Source organism: Littorina saxatilis, linkage group LG17 (assembly GCF_037325665.1).
Source record: "Littorina saxatilis isolate snail1 linkage group LG17, US_GU_Lsax_2.0, whole genome shotgun sequence".
NCBI lineage: Eukaryota > Metazoa > Mollusca > Gastropoda > Littorinimorpha > Littorinidae > Littorina > Littorina saxatilis.
In genome coordinates, this window is record NC_090261.1 from 57,441,527 (window position 1) to 57,460,807 (window position 19,281).

At 40.4% G+C, this 19,281-nt stretch overlaps 1 protein-coding gene across 1 annotated transcript; it reads left to right on the top strand.

Moving 5' to 3' along the window:
• The first annotated feature begins 242 nt into the window (after positions 1–242).
• Positions 243–14,426, top strand: LOC138953324 (fibropellin-3-like). Its single transcript, XM_070325123.1, has 7 exons — positions 243–252; positions 2,052–2,165; positions 2,378–2,491; positions 2,763–2,876; positions 9,147–9,254; positions 11,141–11,269; positions 11,983–14,426. The coding sequence occupies exons 1-7, from the start codon at positions 243–245 to the stop codon at positions 12,225–12,227; spliced, it is 834 nt and encodes a 277-aa protein (XP_070181224.1). The 3' UTR covers positions 12,228–14,426.
• The last annotated feature ends 4,855 nt before the right edge of the window (positions 14,427–19,281 follow it).

A 19,281-nucleotide genomic window follows, 5' to 3' on the forward strand; every position in this document is an offset into this window, starting at 1 on the left:
CAGATTTCAAAGTCCAGAAGTTGTCAAACCTCAAACCTGTTGGAAGTTTCAAAGATTTAAGCATCAACAAATTTCTATTTGATTTGACCTTAAATAACAGATTTGACCTTAAATCTTAAAACAGATCAACCAGACTTTGGTTTTATATAAATTGAAGTTCAATACAATTTCCTTTTTGTTTTACCCAAACCATAACGCCACTTTGACCTTGACATTTGACTAAGGTCGACCAGCCTTGGTTCATGTTTGCTGGTGTTGTCCATTTGTAAATGTACTGATATCTGAAATATGACATGACTTATGTTTTGTCGTTCCATGCTGCATGCAGTGTCCGAACAATCTCATTTTTACCCACACGAGACCCTGCTATGACCTTCACATTTCTCAAGGATCAACCTTGAATTCTCCATGTTGAACAATCATTAAGCAAAAGAGTTGTTTGAAGTTTGAAGGTTCTAGCTTCAAAAATCTCTGAAAAAATATGTTTCATCCGTTTTCTGAACCACATGTGACCCAGCCGTGACCTTGAAATCTGACAAGGGTCAACAAGACTTTTACCATGCATGGGGGCGATTAAACCCCAAATGTGTGTGAAGTTTCAAGGTTTCAACTTAAAAAACGTCTGAGAAAAATATACATTTTCCTTTTTGGACAATGTGTTGCACGCAAGACAACACGACAAACGCTCGTGTTATCATTCTTTTACTTTAAGGTCGAATTGCGTGCCCGCTCTTTCGCTAATCTCAATTAAAATTCATCTTGGAAGTTCGGTTTTATTACGCTTTTAATTAAGAAGATTAAACTAAGACAACAAATAGTTAGTTTTACCCATTAAACTCGATAAGGTAGTGACATTTTATGTTGAACGCAAGATGGTGTCGCACGCAAGATCTGAAAAGATGTTGACGACATAATTTCAACACTTGATAGCGCATTCGTGGTTCGTGATTTCTTCACAAATTTTGAACACAGAATGTGTCACGTGGTTCCGTAGATGAAGTAGATCTTTGTACATGTAAATTTTGTTTTTAAAAGAAAATAACCGTTAATTACCGAACATTTTGTCGCACGCAAGATATGACGAAATTTTCAAATCGTTTTCAAAAATGCTGTTCAAAAGTTCTGCAGTCTTTGCTGGATTACTTGAAAGACAGCAGTTTGATACACCGTTATCGCTTGACGTGTCGACATCAATTCCAGAATTTTTGAAATAGAAATTTAGTAAATATCTGCGATTGAAAAATGTATGCCGTGATGACGACACATCTTGCGTGCGACACCTTAAAATTCGGTTATCGAAAAAAAAAATTCTCTCGAGATTTAGATTTGACGTTTGGTCTCGTCTGTAAAGCGATGTTTCAGGCATTCAATCAAACTAAATGCAATTCATTTGTGCTTCTTGTTATTTTTCTGTGGCATATTCAAAACACGAGGTATCACGATGTCCGTTTTCAGATGGCCGGTTTTGGCGTTATTTTTGACTTTAAACAAAGATAACTTCAAAACCGTTCAAGTCAGACACACGAAATTATGTCCACTATCTCTTCGCACATTCATCCACACACACACCAATTTTCAGCAGACACACGTTTTTAGAAACATTTTTATTGTAAAACAAAGTCGTCTTCTGTTCTGTGAGCACCTTTTGGCACTTAGTCATATATATATATATATATATATATATATAGAGAGAGAGAGAGAGAGAGAGAGAGAGAGAGAGAGAGAGAGAGAGAGAGAGAGAGAGAGAGAGAGAGAGAGAGAGAGAGAGAGAGAGAGAGAGATGCCTTCTTACTCCACGTCCTATTGTACCATTCAATGTATTCGTCTACAGTAGAACCTCCCCTTTGAGACCTCCGAAACTGTGGGATAATCAGGTCTTAAAGAGGAGGGAGTCTCAAAATGGACGTAAATTTACAGAGGTTATGAACAGAACATCTGAAAAATCAAGGCCTTAAAAACGGGGGAAGTCTTAATTTGGGGGTTCTTAAAAGGAGTGGTTCCAGTGTAGTACATTCGTAAACGGTATCTAAACCTTCGCTGATATTCGTCAGACATAGACGAGTGTGCCTCCAGCCCCTGTCAGAACGGAGGGAGCTGTGTAGACCAGGCCAACGCCTACACGTGCAACTGTTCTGCTGGCTACACTGGAGATCACTGTCAGAATGGTAAATTACCTTTTAATTTTAAATTCCGTGGTTAATCGTTTGACACAATGATAACGGTTATTTTCATTACTTAGTACATGTAACCCAATGTATAATACAAACAATTTATTGATATTGGCTTTTGCAAATTATAAAACTGACGTGGGTCCTCTGATAATCCTGCTCTAATTTTCACAAGACGATAAGACAAACATGTCTTTACACATCGACAGACACAGACGAGTGTGCCTCCAGCCCCTGTCAGAACGGAGGGAGCTGTGTAGACCAGGTCAACGCCTACACGTGCAACTGTTCTGCTGGTTACAATGGAAGTCACTGTGAGACAGGTAACAATGCTTTGTTTTTCCAAAACTGCTCACCTGTCACAGTAAAATAGGGTTAAGCTATGACAACACGAAGTGACACAAGTTAACATTGCATTTGAAGTAACCTTAAATTTATTCCTTTTTTACCAATGCATCCCATTCATTTGATAAAGGTTGATAACAGTTGATATCCCAGTCACCTTAACTGTACTTTCGGCGAAGAAAAATCATAATTATATTTTGGTGTGTTTAAGGGAAGACATATTTGTCACAATATTCATTCACTCAACAGACACAGACGAGTGTGCCTCCAGCCCCTGTCAGAACGGAGGGAGCTGTGTAGACCAGGTCAACGCCTACACGTGCAACTGTCCTGCTGGTTACAATGGAAGTCACTGTGAAACAGGTAAATTCATTTTAAGCTGGTTACTGTGGAATTCACTGTGAAACAGGTGCCATTTTCTTTTTTCCAACAATGTTTCATGCAAAATATATTCTAAGCCATTTTCAGGGGTGTTGCTAGACATTTTCATGTTGGGACATTTGGCCGAAACTGTCAGAAAGCTTTAGGACATCTTGGAAAAAGTTCGGTTATTATTTTGGCTCATCCAAAGTCACCGCAACATTGAAGCACAAGACTCAAGAAGGGAACACCAATACATACAATCATTGTCTTAGGAACACAGATTACAGGGGCGGAGCAGTTAAGCCAGAGGGGGGGGGGTACAACCTGGGACCTGGGGTCCAGGGTCCCGTTTGGGGGTCTGGGGGGCAAAGCCCCCCTGAAGCTGAAGAATTTTAGCTATTTTATAAACAATTTGTGGCTTATCCTTGATTTTAAACAGGATCAACTGGTGTCAGCAGCCACTCATTATTTCTTTTAACATTAGTATTAAATAATGGCAATTTATCTTCACTGATATCTGCTCCCGACATCATATAGTATGGTTAGAAGGAAGACATGTCGCATACTGTGACAATTAAAAAACCCAATTAACTTCTCCCGGCTTTACAGACAGAAAAAAGGAAACATAATTCACAGACAGAATTTCTTCTTTTTGTCAGCGCGACCATTACCGCACTATTCTGGCAGTCGGGAGGGGGGGGGGGGGACGGAACCCCTGTAACACCCCCCCCTAATCCGCCCCTGGATTATATGTTGCATTCTGCAACTGAAACAATCAGCTTTGCTGATTTAACTACAACAGACACCATGCAGTTCTCTGAAACTTTTTCAAGCCTTTAACTTTAATTTCTTGAAAGTAAAACTCTTCCAATCTTGTGCAAATCTTGACAAGCCTTGGGAAACATGACTGGTAAAACACCAATAAAAGGCCGTGTAGTGTGAGCCATTTTGCTTGGAAACCACGATTTGGAGGACGCTTTTTAAATTTAGTCAAGTTTTGACTAAATGTTTTAACATAGAGGGGGAATCGAGACGAGGGTCGTGATGTATGTGTGTGTGTGTGTGCGTGTTATGCGTGTGTATGTGTGTGTGTGTGTGTGTGTGTGTGTGTGTGTGTGTGTGTGTGTGTGTGTGTGTGTGTGTGTGTGTGTGTGTGTGTGTGTGTGTGTGTGTAGAGAGAGATTCAGACTAAACTACTAGACCGATCTTTATGACATTTCACATGAGAGTTCCTGGGAATGATATTCCCGGATGTTTTTTTTTATTTTTGTCGATAAATACCTTTGATGACGTCATATCCGGCTTTTTGTAAAAGTTGAGGCGGCACTGTCACACCCTCATTTTTCAATCAAATTGATTGAAATTGTGGCAAAGCAATCTTCGACGAAGGCCGAACTTTGGTATTGCATTTCAGCTTGGTGGCTTAAAAAATAATTGATGAATTTGGTCATTAAAAATCGGAAACGTGTCGTTAATTTTTTTTTAAACGATCCAAAAACAATTTCATTTTATTCTTCGTCATTTTCTGATTCCAAAAACATATTCATATGTTATATTTGGATTACAAACAAGCTTTAAAGGGCAGCTGTCGGGTTGCCTGGCCTCAAAAATGCGCGGAGTCGCGTGCAAACACGCGTTTAAGAGTTTTCCGAGTTGATTCAACTAAAGACTGTTGATTTGGTCCAGAAGAAGATACTTTTATCATTAGTTTGAAACCATGAAAATGAGTGAAACTTTCTGCTAGTTCTCACAATCCGCAAGAAAACAAAGCAGTTGGCAGGCCGAAACGACTCAAAATCCGCGACCGACAACTCTGTCAGCACATGCAGTGACGTCATCCGAGGAACCCGATAAGGCCGCTGCGAAGTTTACAGTACAATGTAGAGTACAGCTGGGCATCTGTAATGCTGTACGCGTGATTGATTCTTGCACAAAGTAAAGTATTAGGGTGGTGGTATCTTTTTAGGACCCATGTTCCCATCTTCTCTTCTTTGATCTGACCAACTGCAACCTTCACAAGTTATTTCTAAAGTGGTTCACATGCTGTTGCTACTCTCCCAGTCCACCCGGTTAAACCATAAAGTTGCTCAACCACAGACCCTCGTGTCCCTGGTCAGCAGACACTTTACACTGAAGAAGGTCCGCTTGAGGTGTCACGCCAATTACCGTGTACGTGTGAGGTACTGAATTCAAGACAAAAACCAACTCTGTCGGTGGGAAAATCTAGGAAAGAGATGACAATACCTCTTCAGTTACTCACTCAAGTATGTAGACGAGATAAGATAAAGGGAAGAGAGACGAAGACAAAGATGAAACAGTGGATCTAGTGTGGAAAATGGGGGAGGGGGGTTTGGCCGCAAAAAAAATCAAAGATGAATTTGTCAAACTGTGATTGTGGTGGTTATCGTGTGTGTGTGTGTGTGTGTGTGTGTGTGTGTGTGTGTGTGTGTGTGTGTGTGTGTGTGTGTGTGTGTGTGTGTGTGTGTGTGGGGGGGTGTGTGTGTGTGTGTTTGTGTTTGTGGGTGCATGTGTGTGTCTGTGTGTGAGTGTGTTTGTGTGTGTGTTTGTGTCCCTCGACGCGTAACATTATATGCCAATAAGTTGAACAAAAACAGGGTTCAAGTGCGAACACCTGAACAAAAGAAGGAGGGGGACGGAAGACACTTTATAAACTCCGTTTTTTACTGCGAAATTTTGGCCTGGGAGAAGACACCCCATCCTAAGTTTCTCTTCACCTACCCGTGAAGTATAAAGAGAGCGCCGTTCAACCAGGCCGATTTCTCTGCTGACGTCACGCGTCCAAGGGAAGTAATTTTCGAGCGGGCTGCATTGACTCAGCCAAAAATGCAAACTTTCTTCGATTAAAGACATTGTAGCATGTCTAAAATCTTCGGAGTTGTGTTATCAAGCTGTTAAAATCACCAAGTAACTTTTAAGTATAGTTTCAGTTACATGAGAACTAATTCTAATGAACAGATTTTGAGAGCCACAACCCAACAGCTGCCCTTTAAAAAATAAAAATTATGATTAAAATTAATTGTCCAAAATCGATTTAGAAACAATTTCATCTTATTCCTTGTCGGTCCCTGATTTCAAAAACATATAGATATGATATGTTTGGATTAAAAAAAAACTCAGTACGTTAAAAAGAATAGAGATACAGAAACGCGTGTTATCCTGCTCAGCGCGAGCATTACCGCACTATTCTGGCTTGTCGATTTCACTGCCTTTCCCACGAGCGGTGGATTGACGAAACTACGAGTATGCGGTCTTGGTGAAAAAATGCAGTGCGTTCAGTTTCATTCTGTGAGTTCGACAGCTTGACTAAATGTTGTTATTTCGCCTTACGCCACTTGTTTTCTCCTCTGTGTGTCTCTGTCTGTGTATCTCTTTCTGTATGTCTGTCTGTCTGCATCTTTGAGTCTTGGAGACTTGAGTCTTGAGTCTTGAGTTTGTCTTATGTGTCTGTCTGACAATGTCTCTGTCTCTCTCTGTCTGTCATTCTCTTTTTCTCTCTCTCTCTCTCTGTCTCTCTCTCTCTCTCTCTCTCTCTCTCTTTCTCTCTCTATCACACACCCCTACCATCCCCCATCCCTCCCCACCTCTTTCCCCACCCTATTCCCACCCCCCCCCCCCCCATCACCACCCGACCCCTTCGACCTCACGCCCCTCCGCCCTTCCCACCTAGTCATCATGCAACATACATCGTTACCACCGAGGACAAAAAAAGAAATAAGTAAGCTTATAACCCCTCGCAAGGAAATCCACGGCCGTTCGTGTTTTGCCATACTCGTTTCCCTTCAAAAAGCCTACACATTGGAACAGAGAGTAGAAAAAGAAGTCAAGCTAAACCGCATTTCAAGCATTACCTGGTCTAATTGGCAACATTCAGGCGGCGTCTACGAGCTAATCCGTCAAAATCCGTGCACAGCGGTTGAGGCGAGAGTCGGAAACGGGTGTGCACTGGGCACACAATACACCTGTGAAAAAGAGGGATATGAAGACGTGCTTTTCTTGTTGCCATTAATACTGCAGTGGCGACAGCCCTATGTGATGAGGCTTATTCCTTTCATAGTCCGCGTCAAGTCATGCACTTTTCGCATCACTACCCTTCGTTTCAGTCCCGCGTTGGCAATGTCGCTCAATAATTGCTTATCAGCTGACACTGTCCCCTCCGCCAAACAAAAACAAGTCGCGTAAGGCAAAAATACAACATTTAGTCAAGCTGTCGAACTCACAGAATGAAACTGAACGCACTGCAATTTTTCAGCAAGACCGTATACTCGTAGCATCTTCAGTCAAAGGCGGTTACATTGACAATTCAGAATAGCGCGGATGTGGTTGCGCTGAACAGGATAGCACGCTTTTCTTTATCTCTATTCTTTTTAACTTTCTGAGCTTGTTTTTAATCCAAGCATATCATATCTATATGTTTTTGGAATCAGGAACCTACAAGGAATAAGATGAATTTGTTTTTAAATCGATTTCGGAAATTTTATTTTAATCATAATTTTTATATTTTTAATTTTCAGAGCTTGTTTTTAATCCGAATATAACATACTAGATGAATACCCGCTTCGCCGTGTAGCCGGCTTCGCCGGGAAGAAGTAGAGCCGAATACCCGGTGAGTGGCGCACCGTACGCGATTGACGCCACACGAAGGACAACTTCTAAAAATAGTAACGGGAATATGGATTGAGCGTTGTGGACAGTGACCTTCTAAAAATAGTAACGGGAATATGGATTGACGCCACACGAAGTAAGGGAGATAAACGCAAAACACTGGAGAAGATAAGGAAGAGTTACTGGGAATGGATCTCGGAAGATGAACAGAAAAACCAAAATCGGTTCAGCGCTGCGCGCTGAGAGCACGTGTTGAAAATTCTCATCAACCAGGTTGTGTCCGGGGTGTACCTGAATATGCGCACCAAATTTGAAGCAGATCCATCGAGAACTTTGGCCGTGCATCGCGAAGACACAGACAGACAGACAGACAGACAGACAGACAGACAGACAGACAGACAGACAGACAGACAGACAGACAGACAGACAGACAGACAGACAGACACAAGTCGTATATATATATATATAGATTTATATGTTTTTGGAATCAGAAAATGATGAACAATAAGATGAAATTGTTTTTGGATCGTTTTATATAAACGTTATTTTCATTAAAATTTTCAGATTTTTAATGACCAAAGTCATTAATTAATGTTCAAGCCACCAACCTGAAATGCAATACCAAAGTCCGGTCTTCGTCGAATATTGCTTGGCCAAAATGTCAATCAATTTGATTGAAAAATGAGGGTGTGACAGTGCTGCCTCAACTTTTACAAAAAGCCGGATATGACGTCATGAAAGACATTTATCGAAAAAAATGAAGAAAATGTCTGGGGATATCATTCCCAGGAACTCTCATGTAAAAGTTCATAAAGATCGGTCTAGTAGTTTACTCTGAGTCGCTCTACACACACACACACACACACACACACACACACACACACACACACACACACCCACACACACACACACACACACCCCCCCCCCCACACACACACACACACACACACACACACACACATACACCACGACCCTCGTCTCGATTCCCCCTCTATGTTAAAACATTTAGTCAAAACTTGACTACATGTAAAAACGTGGAATGCGATTTTAATCACGGTCTGGTTTTTTTTTTTTTTTTTTTTGGTGGTTACTTTTTTGTTTGCTGTAGTTGTTATTTTTTCCCATACGCGTAGGGATAAGGGGGGAAGTTTTTTTTCTTGATCTCCCAGATCAACTTATGAACACATGTGCTCGTTTCTGATGTAACTAGTTTCGTAACCTACCTTCGGGTATACACGCAAGCACAGGACCAAATGGCCGGAATAGATCATTTCATCAATGTCAGAGTTTGGTGAGTTACAGAAACATGACAATGCCAAACATGAATCCCCCTAACACGGTGTATGACTGCTTACTTGGCGGGGAAATAACAGCAATACACATACAAACCCACTCGTGAAAAAACACGAATATACTTCGGAGTTACAGCAGCACACCAACACAGAACAAGAAGCATGCATGTTTTAATTGTATGTAAACGCAAATAGAATATAATTCAAAAAAAATTAAAACAAATTTACAAACAAAAGATTTGAATGCTCTGTACTAGATTTCCACTTGGACGGGGTTTCATGTACACGCATCATAATCAAAAGATTAATCGGACCAAAACTTGCCGTGTTCTACTGACACTTGTATTTTGTGCAGATATAGACGAGTGTGAGTCAAACCCCTGTCCAAATGGAGAGGATTGTGAGGACACGGTCAATGGATACAATTGCTGTCCGCCTGGATACTCGGGGACAACTTGCAACGGTATGCATTACACCTCTTGCGTTTTAAACACAATCCGTTATTTTACATTGCCTGGTGAGACTCAAGTTTCGTAATACTGTACATTATGCTATCGTCAAAAGAAAAATGATAGGTGCGTTGCTGTGCAAAAGTGTTGCTGTGTGGCTATGTTCAATGAATGTTAAACTCATTCGAGTCGCGCCCGTATTTTTCGTTTCGTTCCCTCAAATCGCACTGTTTTTGGCATTTTGTAAAAAATCACAGACACACAACCACACAACATAACAACATAAAACAAAATGTATCAGAAAGAATTGCATGTGATCTTTATGAAAACCCTAACCTTATATATTGACACGTACAATGGAATACTACAACACAAACTAAAGGCACACGCGTGAACTTAAAAGGAGATAAAGAAAACTAAAACTGACAAATGTTTTATTGGGAAAGAACAATAAAATCTCTATTCTTTACATTTTGCGAGCATATGTTCAGTTACTCCAGCGTAGGTGTCACTCTGTTTCGAAATTAAAAACAGCAACAACCAAAAGCAAAGGGTTTTGCAGTCGTTTTTGTTTTGTAGTTCATCCAAAGAAAAACCCACATTAATTTTCAGAAAGTGAATGCTAAGTTATGCTAAAAACTCCACACAGGATTAACAACATTTGAAAAGTGTGTGTGTGCGTATGTGTACGGGTGTGAGTGTTTGTATGTGTGTGTGTGTGTGTGTGTGTGTGTGTGTGTGTGTGTGTGTGTGTGTGTGTGTGTGTGTGTGTGTGTATATATATATATATATGTGTGTGTGTGTGTGTGTGTGTGTATGTGTGTGTGTGTGTGAGTGCATGTGTGTGTATATATGTGTGTGTGTGTATGTGTGTGATCGGGTGTGTGTGTGTGTGTGTGTGTGTGTGTGTGTGTGTGTGTGTGTGTGTGTGTGTGTGTGTGTGTGTGTGTACGCGCGCTTGCTTGGATAGTCACCCATTTGTGCATTTAAGTTTGTATCAGGAAACTGTTGCTGGATTGAATATATTAAAAACAATAAACCAATGGATATGTTCATTTTGAAACGATCGAAAAATCACCTACTTGATTTCAGAAGTCAAATGGTTGTTAGCTAGTGAATAATGCTCTTAATACCAATTGGCCCGCAAACAAAAGTTGTGTGCTTGCACTTGAAAACTATTTTTTGGGGAGACCTTTATTATTTCGAAAGAGATTATCCTCATTTTGTGTGTCAGCAGTCTTTGTTTTTAATGTAGATATTGTTGCTATCGCTGCTGTGTTTTTTTGGTTTTCGTTTCGGTTCCGATTTAATGTTTACATGTTTGACTGAAGTGGCCCTCTTTTGAACGCTAGAACTTACCATATGTGCCTCTTTTGTACATTGTGTTAACAACTGGCTGACTGACTGACTGACTGACTATTAGGGTTTAACGTCCTCTTAGACCAACGGCTGGTCTATATTGGGACAGGTATTGGTAATACGTTGAAGATATGGTGTGATACTTTGATTCGAACAAGCCCGCTGTGGCTGTCTTCTTCGACACACCAGCATTGGGTTTGTCTCGTCAAAGTATCGAAATACGATCATGATAATCGGAGACGAGAGATGATGCATGTCTTCGTGTTTTCCAAGCCCTGATACTTTCGCTGTGAACGTGGGATCTTTTTCGTGCGCATGTGTGCACACGGGGGTGTTCGGACACCGAAAAGAGTCTGCACAAAGTTGACTCCGAGAAATAAATCTCTCGCCGAACCCACGCTGATAGCGACCAACTGGCTTCAAAGCCAGCGCGCTACCAACTGAGATACGTCCCCGCCCAAACAACTGGCTATAAACACTGTGTTCAAAAGTGGAGCACTTCAGTTCAGGGTGTATTTTGTCTGTGAATGCGGATGCCCAGAAAGCTGGCTGAAAGCGACATGCACAACAGCCGCAGACTGCACAAAGTACCAGACGGGGTGCTATTCCGGACACTGCTTGTGCAAGGATGGCTACTTCTTCTCGCATTCACAGGCCGCGTGTGTACAAAGTGAGTTCTATCGGTGTGTCTGTCAATATTTCCGTCTGTCTCTGTCTCTTTCTGTTTTTGTCTGTCTGTCTGTCTGTCTGTCTCTTTCTCTCTCTCTCTCTCTCTCTCTCTCTCTCTCTCTCTCTCTCTCTCTCTCTCTCTCTCTCTCTCTCTCAGTCTCTCTCGTATTGCATAATTTCGAGGATTGGGAAACAGACAGAAACTTGCTAATCTCTGCGTGGCATCTAATTTATCTCAAAACACAGCCAAACACAATCACGCACGCACGCACGCACGCACGCGCGCACATACACACACAACAACGCACACACACGCACACACACACACACACATTCACACACACACACATTCACACACACCCACTCATACCCCCCCACACACACACACATACACACACACACAAACACACACACACACATACACACAAAACCGCACACACACATCCAAACGCACACAAACATACACACAAAATCACACACGCACATCCACATACACACACACACATACACACGCACACACACATCCAAACACACACACACACACACACACACACACACACACACTCACACACATCCAAACACACACACACACACATACACACATACACACACACACACAAAGAAACACCCTCACAAACGCACAAACATAAACACAAATGAAGTTACGACTTTATTTATTTTCAATAAGCATATCGTCCCCTTCTTTTGATAAAGCTTGCGACCTGCTGGACACCAACTACCTTTACTACAAAGACACAGATCTGACGGGCACCACTCATGTCCAAATTTCTACTCCGGACAGCACCACCTGTGCAGCACAGTGCAGCACTGACCCGCAGTGCATAACCTTCATCATCTTTCAAGGCACATGCTACATGAAGAGCTTCACGGGGCAAGGTTCGGAAGGTTCCTGGCAAGCGAAGGTTGGCGCCCGGATGTATCAAAGGACGTGCGAGTGACACATACATTAATTATACTGATATAACTGTCACTATCACTTTCTTAGATTTTTTGATTTTTTTTAGGTTAGGTCACGTTACACTCTGTCTGTGTTCTTCTGTGATGGTTCTCTTCATTTGCTTTCGCTGTCGACTCTTCTTTTTAGCTTATTGATTGTGTAATGCTGACGAAGACGAAACGTCGAAATTAGTTCTTCTTTATGTATTCATGTTGCTGTTTTCTAGTGAGTACATTTGTATTGTTATCTTGTTTTATTTTTCCTTTCACCTTGTTTCATTTTTGTTTATACTTCTTCTTTTTTGTTCATGGGATGATACTCCCACGTTCACTCATGGTTTTTTTTGCATGAGTGGGTTTTAACGTGTATGACCGTTTTTACCCCGCCATTCAGGCAGCATACGCCGATTTCGGGGGAAGCATGCTGGGTATTTTCGTGTTTCTATAACCCACGAAACTCTGACATGGATTATAGGATCTTTTCCGTGCGCACTTGGTCTTGTGCTTGCGTGTACACACGAAGGGGGGTAAGGTACTAGCAGGTCTGCACATAAGTTGACCTGGGAGATCGGAACAATCTCCACCCTTAACCCACCAGGCGGCCGCGGTCGGGATTCGAGCTCACGACCTCCCGATTAGGAGGCCGACGTCTTACCACTGCGCCACTTCGCCCGTCAATTTGTTTATACTGATATAGTCTTCTCTTCTCAGCTGCACCTCACAGTTCCTAGAACTAAACTCATATCAAAGGTCCTTCAGATTTCAAGTTCAACCATTCTGGAACTCACTTCTCCTTGCGTTCCGAAAGTCTCCCTCACTACCATTATTGAGAAAAAAACACACACTTAAGACACAGCTGTATAATTCTGCCTTTTACCCATGAGTGAACTGAAATTAGCAGAGCAATTAAGAAAAAGCGTACCTGTGATTTGTGTGAGAATGTGCCTAATGATAAATGTGGTTGTCCGACACATTATTCGTTTACTTCTAAGAGCACATTTATATGTTTATCTTGTTGTACTCCTTTATTAATATATACAGTCCATGGCTTTGTATTTATGTAACTTTGAGCAAACACTTGTTAAACCAAGTGTGTTTGTTATCGGTCGGTTGTTGGCTTTCTGTGCTTCTTCCTAATTTTGTTTTACCCTTCGAGATTATTTGTATTCTGTTGTTGGCTATAACATTTTTAGCTATGTATGCTTGTATTGTATGTTATTTACGATGGATTAAATTTGATAGGTTTTTGTGTAATAAGTTTAAAAATGCTTGTAGTTTTATAACAGAGTATGCCTATTTGTTCGCTGTTTAATTTGTTGCCTGAAGCATATGTCAAATGTTCATTCTGTTTGAGATTTCCACGCCTTCGTGTAAGGACTGTGTTTTTAGATTGCATATTCTGTGGTGTGTAATATGCCTGACATTTTTACGTGTGAAATGTTGAATGTTAATACCGAATGGTATTTGTAAAGCGCCAAGAGACCACTTTCTAGCGGTGAATAGCGCTGTGTAGATCTTTTTTTGGATCATTTAAGTAATTGAGACGCCACAGTGCGCTCAGAGATTTAGAAAACACATTCAAAAATTAATTATTGAACGAAGAGCGTAGTGCTGAGTTCAATAATTATTTTTGAGATTTGCTCTATAAATCACTTGACGCACTGTGATTGTTTCAATAACGATATTGTCAGAAATCACAGGAGATTAGTACGTTTGACGGCTTTTGGATAATGTATTGAACAGGTCGAGTGAGATCTACTTGTTTTGCGTGCGCTGGCTATGCCATGCCTTTTACTTGCAGACACAACTCTCACAATATTTTGGTTGTTTATTTGTTTTGATTCTGTTATCTCACCTGTGATGTGTGAACGCTGTTGATACGTCCCAAGGTAAAAATTCAATTGAATGAATTCTGTTATCGTATCTTAACTTTGTGAGTAGCTGTCATCCTTTGTGTCGTGGTTATACGCCAGAACCAATTAAGCCTGACCGTACGCTGAACCGAATTGTGTTATACTTATTGTAGTTGTTTATTTCTTTTAATTCTTTTATCCCACCTGCGATGTGTGATGTTTTTGGATTATGTTTGCTGTTCATTTGGTTAAGAATTCTCATCGTATATTAGATGTCTAAAATGTGCCAGAGAAAACTCTGATGGTAAAACATTTAGCTTCATTTTAATCATTGTTGCTGTTGTTTCAGTGTGGGGGGTGTGTGTGTGTGTGTGTGTGTGTGTGTGTGTGTGTGTGTGTGTGTGTGTGTGTGTGTGTGTGTGTGTGTGTGTAAGACGTAAGACGTACGACATTTTATTGATTAAACACACAAGGTTCATTTCAACGGGGTGTGGGGAGGGGGGTCAGAAGTACATGCCGTGTGTTTGTATTTATGGACAATCACCCGGTTTTATCTCTTTCTCTCTAACATAGGCTATACTCACACGAACGGACGCACGTTCTCATTCTCTCTCTCACTCTCTCACTCTTAAACCTAAAGACATATCCAGCGCATGAATTAACAATATGGATAGGTGCAACGACAAACAAGTTTACAGTGCTAACATACATTATCGGCTTTCAATCATGCTCTAATCGTTCCACGGCACAAACTCTCTCTCTCTCTCTCTCTCTCTCTCTCTCTCTCTCTCTCTCTCTCTCTCTCTCTCTCTCTCTCTCTCTGTCTCTCTGTCTCTGTCTCTCTCTCTCTCTCTCTCTCTCTCTCTCTCTCTCTCTCTCTCTCTCTCTCTCTCTCTCTTTCTCTCTCTCTCCATGTCGAGGAAAATATATTTGTTGAACAGAATAAAACACTTTCTTGATCCACACTCAAGGTTATTATTTTATAATACATACATGTATACAAACCATCACGGATTATTGTTCGACCATCTGGGACTCAGCCAGTGCAAATATTTTAAAACCACTGTATAGTCTATACAGACGAGCACTAAAATCAGTTCTATTAAAACCAGTCTTGTTTTCGACGATTATAAAAAAAAATTAAGATTTTGCCCTTAAAAGAAAGATTTAAATCAAATAAAGGCGTGCTCCTTCACAAAATCCTTTCCGGCCATGTACCACGTGCTTTCATTACAAAATTTAAAGCCAAACCAAGCCGAAAATTCAACGTCCCCATTCCGCGGATAGATCTCTTTAAATCAAGTTTAGCTTATTCTGGCAGCGTTTTGTGGAATTCTCTCCCGGAATCAGTTCGAGTCCCAACAAGTCTCAATACTTTCAAAAAACACCTCTCATTACATTTAATGTCAAATTACGAAAAGTCACAGTGATGGAAGACTTCGTTCTGATTATTTTCATATTGATCATATCTGTCCATAAAGCATCAGTGTTTCATAACGCAAGAATGTATGTATAGCCTACAACGTGTATAATTTATAGTCCTGTGAATAGTTTTTCTGCCTTTTTATTTTTTTATTTTTTACTGTCATGCTTATCTTTTGTAATTGTTTTACGTTTGTATATATATGTATTTAAGATTAGAATAGTCCCTCTCTGGGCGAGGGCTGGTTGAAAAGAAGCTCGTTTATATTGCTTATGCCACAACCCTCGTAAAATGAAATTTGATTTGATTTGATCTCTTTCTCTCTCTCTCTTTCTCTCTCTCTCTTTCTCTCTCTCTCTTTCTCTCTCTCTTTCTCTCTCTCTCTCTCTCTCTCTCTCTCTCTCTCTCTCTCTCTCTCTCTCTCTCTCTCTCTCTCTCTCTCTCTCTCTCTCTCTCTCTTCAAGAATTCCGCCACAGCTGTTGTGCCGTTTCTTACAAAATATTTCAATAAATTGTTTACCTCAAGACTTTACCCTGATGTATGGACGGAAGCCATAATTCATCCCCTTCACAAGAAAGGTGATAAGAATAATCCTGATAATTACAGAGGTATTTCATTATTATGTATATGCAGCAAATTGTATAGCTACATTTTGAACAACAGATTGACGAATTGGATCGAAAAACATGAAATACTAAATGAGAGTCAAGCTGGTTTTCGCAGAGGCTATAGTACCGTTGATCATATTTTTACACTACAAGCTTTGGTACAGAAGCAGTTTTTGACACATAAGAAGTTGTATGTTGCTTTTATTGACTTTCGTAAAGCTTTTGATTCAGTTGTAAGAACTACGTTGTGGAAAACTTTGAAGAAAAATGGAGTTAACGGAAAGATGTACCAGGCGCTCAGCTGTATGTATGACGTGGTAAAAGCAAAAGTGCGATCAGGAAGTGATTTTTCGAACTCCTTTATGTGCCAAAGGGGTTTAAAACAGGGAGAAATTTGTAGTCCAGTTTTGTTTTCTCTACTAATTAATGAGCTAGCTAATGATATTGTCCAGAAGGGAAAACATGGTATTCAACTTATTCCAGACTTTTTGGAAATACTCATTCTGATGTTTGCAGATGATATTATTCTTATTTCAGATTCTGTATGTGGGCTCCAGAATCAGTTAAACATTCTGTGGGATTCGTCTAGACGACTTGGACTTGAAGTTAATTTAGACAAATCTAATATTGTTGTTTTTCGGAACGGTGGTCACTTGGCCTTGCGAGAAAGATGGGTGTATGGTGGACATCCTATGAGCGTTTTGAACATGTATAAGTATTTAGGAGTATGGTTGTCTACACGCCTGTCCTTCTCTCACACTCTTAATGATTTTGCTGCAAAAGGGAAAAAGGGAGTCATTGGTATTCTAAAATGTTTATGGCAACTGGGTGACAGATCTCCAGCTATTTTTTTCAAGCTTTTCGACGCACAGATTCAACCGATGCTGTCATATGGTGCCGAAGTTTGGGGGGTTGAAGCAGACCATACACCTATAGCTCTTTCTCACTTCTAGTCAAGTACGAGTTATCTTTCCATGCTCTTCAACGAAGGAGAAACGCTGGGTTAGTTCCGGTATCTTCTACATCATGGCGTCTGCACTGAAAGAAAGCTCGCTCAGAGTGTGTGGTGGTGGAAAGCAGTACTGTGTCATTTGCCATAACTATCGTGGAAAAATTATTGAAGGAAGAGTTGTCAGGCTACATAAACTTCCAACAAACAAGCAACTGAAAAGAGCTTGGGAGCAGCGCCTAGGTGTTACTCTTTCTTTTAGAAAATGACAAGATTTTGTGCAACTTGACAGAGTGACTTTCTCGTCTAGTTAATCAGATGGGTATTATTTGTTCATGTACATAAAAGTGTAAAAGAATGTTGTTGTACAACATACTTCCTTCAATCATTAGTGCATTTTGCTCTTGTCTGTGTGAAACAGTAACAGGCACATGAGCTGTAAGAAGGACTGCCGTGTCTCAGTATGACTGTAGTCTCTAGTGTCACTATAAATCTCAGTCATTGACTCTGTGTATGTCACTCATTGATGCTTACATTCCCAATGCATGGAAGACAGAAATTATAAAACTAGTATGCATGAAAACTGATGCTGGATTGTACTCCAAATTTTTGTATCCAGTTAAAATATCAGGCATGAAAACTGAAGAAAAAAAAAATACTGAAAACTAAATTCGAAGGCGCGTAGCGCCAAGTTTCGCAGGCACAAAGCGCCAAGACTTCTAGGGAGGTCCGGGGGCATCCCCCCCCGGAATTTTTTTTTCAAGGGTGCAATTTGGTGCAATCTAGGGCTATCTGAGCCTTAAAATTAGATTCAAACATGGCCCCAAAACTATTTTACTATAGCTATGACTAGGGGGGGAAAAAAAATTTAAAAAAAAAAAAAAATTAAAAAAAAAGGAAAATACGGTAAAAAAAAAAAAAATACGGTTTATTTTTTTCAAAAATACGGAAAATACGGAAAATTTTCATGCCTGAATATGTCTGAGAAGTTGAACGCAAACCAACCAGGTGTGAGCGTGTGTTGTAAGGAGTGCACTATTTTGTAACGTGGGATTATGTACATGAAATTATAAATAGGGTTTGTGTGGTGTGTATCTATGCTTTTTATGTTTTTAAGGGAAAAATATTTATTACCTGTGTGTGATTACATTTTGTTTTTTATTCACAGTTGGCTGAAATATTTGCCGAGGAACGTCAATGCAGTGTATTATATAATTATATATGTATTCAAAGAATAAAGACATGATGAATCTGAAGCTTGATGAATGACTTGTTTTACAGATAATCACACACACTTCAACAGACGCAGTTGATACAGTTTGGGTTTTATTTATCTAAAACATATACAAACAATAGCAGTTTAACAAAGTTGGTAAACAATGTAAAGTAAAACAACTGAAGTAACATTAAAGAGCCATGAACTGGTAATGTGAAACTGCTCTCAGGCTAATGTCAGATGGAGCTCGCAAAACACGAAACAAAAGCCGAACAAAAACAAAACATGGTGCTTTTGTGTGTTGTTTTGCTTTTGTTCGGCTTTTGTTTCGTGTTTTGCGAGCTCCGTCTGACATTAGCCTTAGACAACACGCACATCCAGTTAACAACAATAAATGCATGACTACCAAGCATCAAAAGGACTCACTGATTCACGCACAAATTCCGCGTGTGCTCAATAATTATTGATAACATTTAACACATAGGCTACAAGTTCGTGACACTGACAGTCGAAGTGGTCTGTCAAATGCTAACTTGAATCATTTGTTTCCACAGCATTATCGATAGCATCCTTGCCATCTTTTCGCAGCTGAAACGTGCCTCTTGCTCTGCGCACTAATTCTTCTTTTTTCCACTGACAAGTTGGCCATGTTTCCGAAGAAAATCTTTCAATTCTTTCACGTTCATGCGCTCGACAGCCGCCTCTATCTTAACCGGAACTTACCGAACCAAAGGGACGAAACTCGTGCACACCTCCGGCCTCGCTAGTGAGAAAGAGCTATAGAGAAAGTTAATTTATTCGCACTTAAACGTTTTTTGAATACGACTATGAGAACACCAAATGCTATGGTCTATGGAGAAACGGGAAGGTACCCCTTGTTTATAAACAGCTTTGTTAAATGCATTCGTTTTTGGCTACGTATATTGAGGATGCCACATCATCGCCTTCCGAGCAAGGCGTATAAAATGCTGAAATATCTCCATGAACAAAATACGAAAACATGGGC

Excerpts from the sequence above, each read along its gene's own strand:
- LOC138953324 (XM_070325123.1), top strand. Across the intron at positions 2,166-2,377 it reads TGGAGATCACTGTCAGAATG|ACACAGACGAGTGTGCCTCC; the intron begins GTAAATTACCTT and ends ACACATCGACAG. Across the intron at positions 11,270-11,982 it reads ACAGGCCGCGTGTGTACAAA|CTTGCGACCTGCTGGACACC; the intron begins GTGAGTTCTATC and ends CTTTTGATAAAG.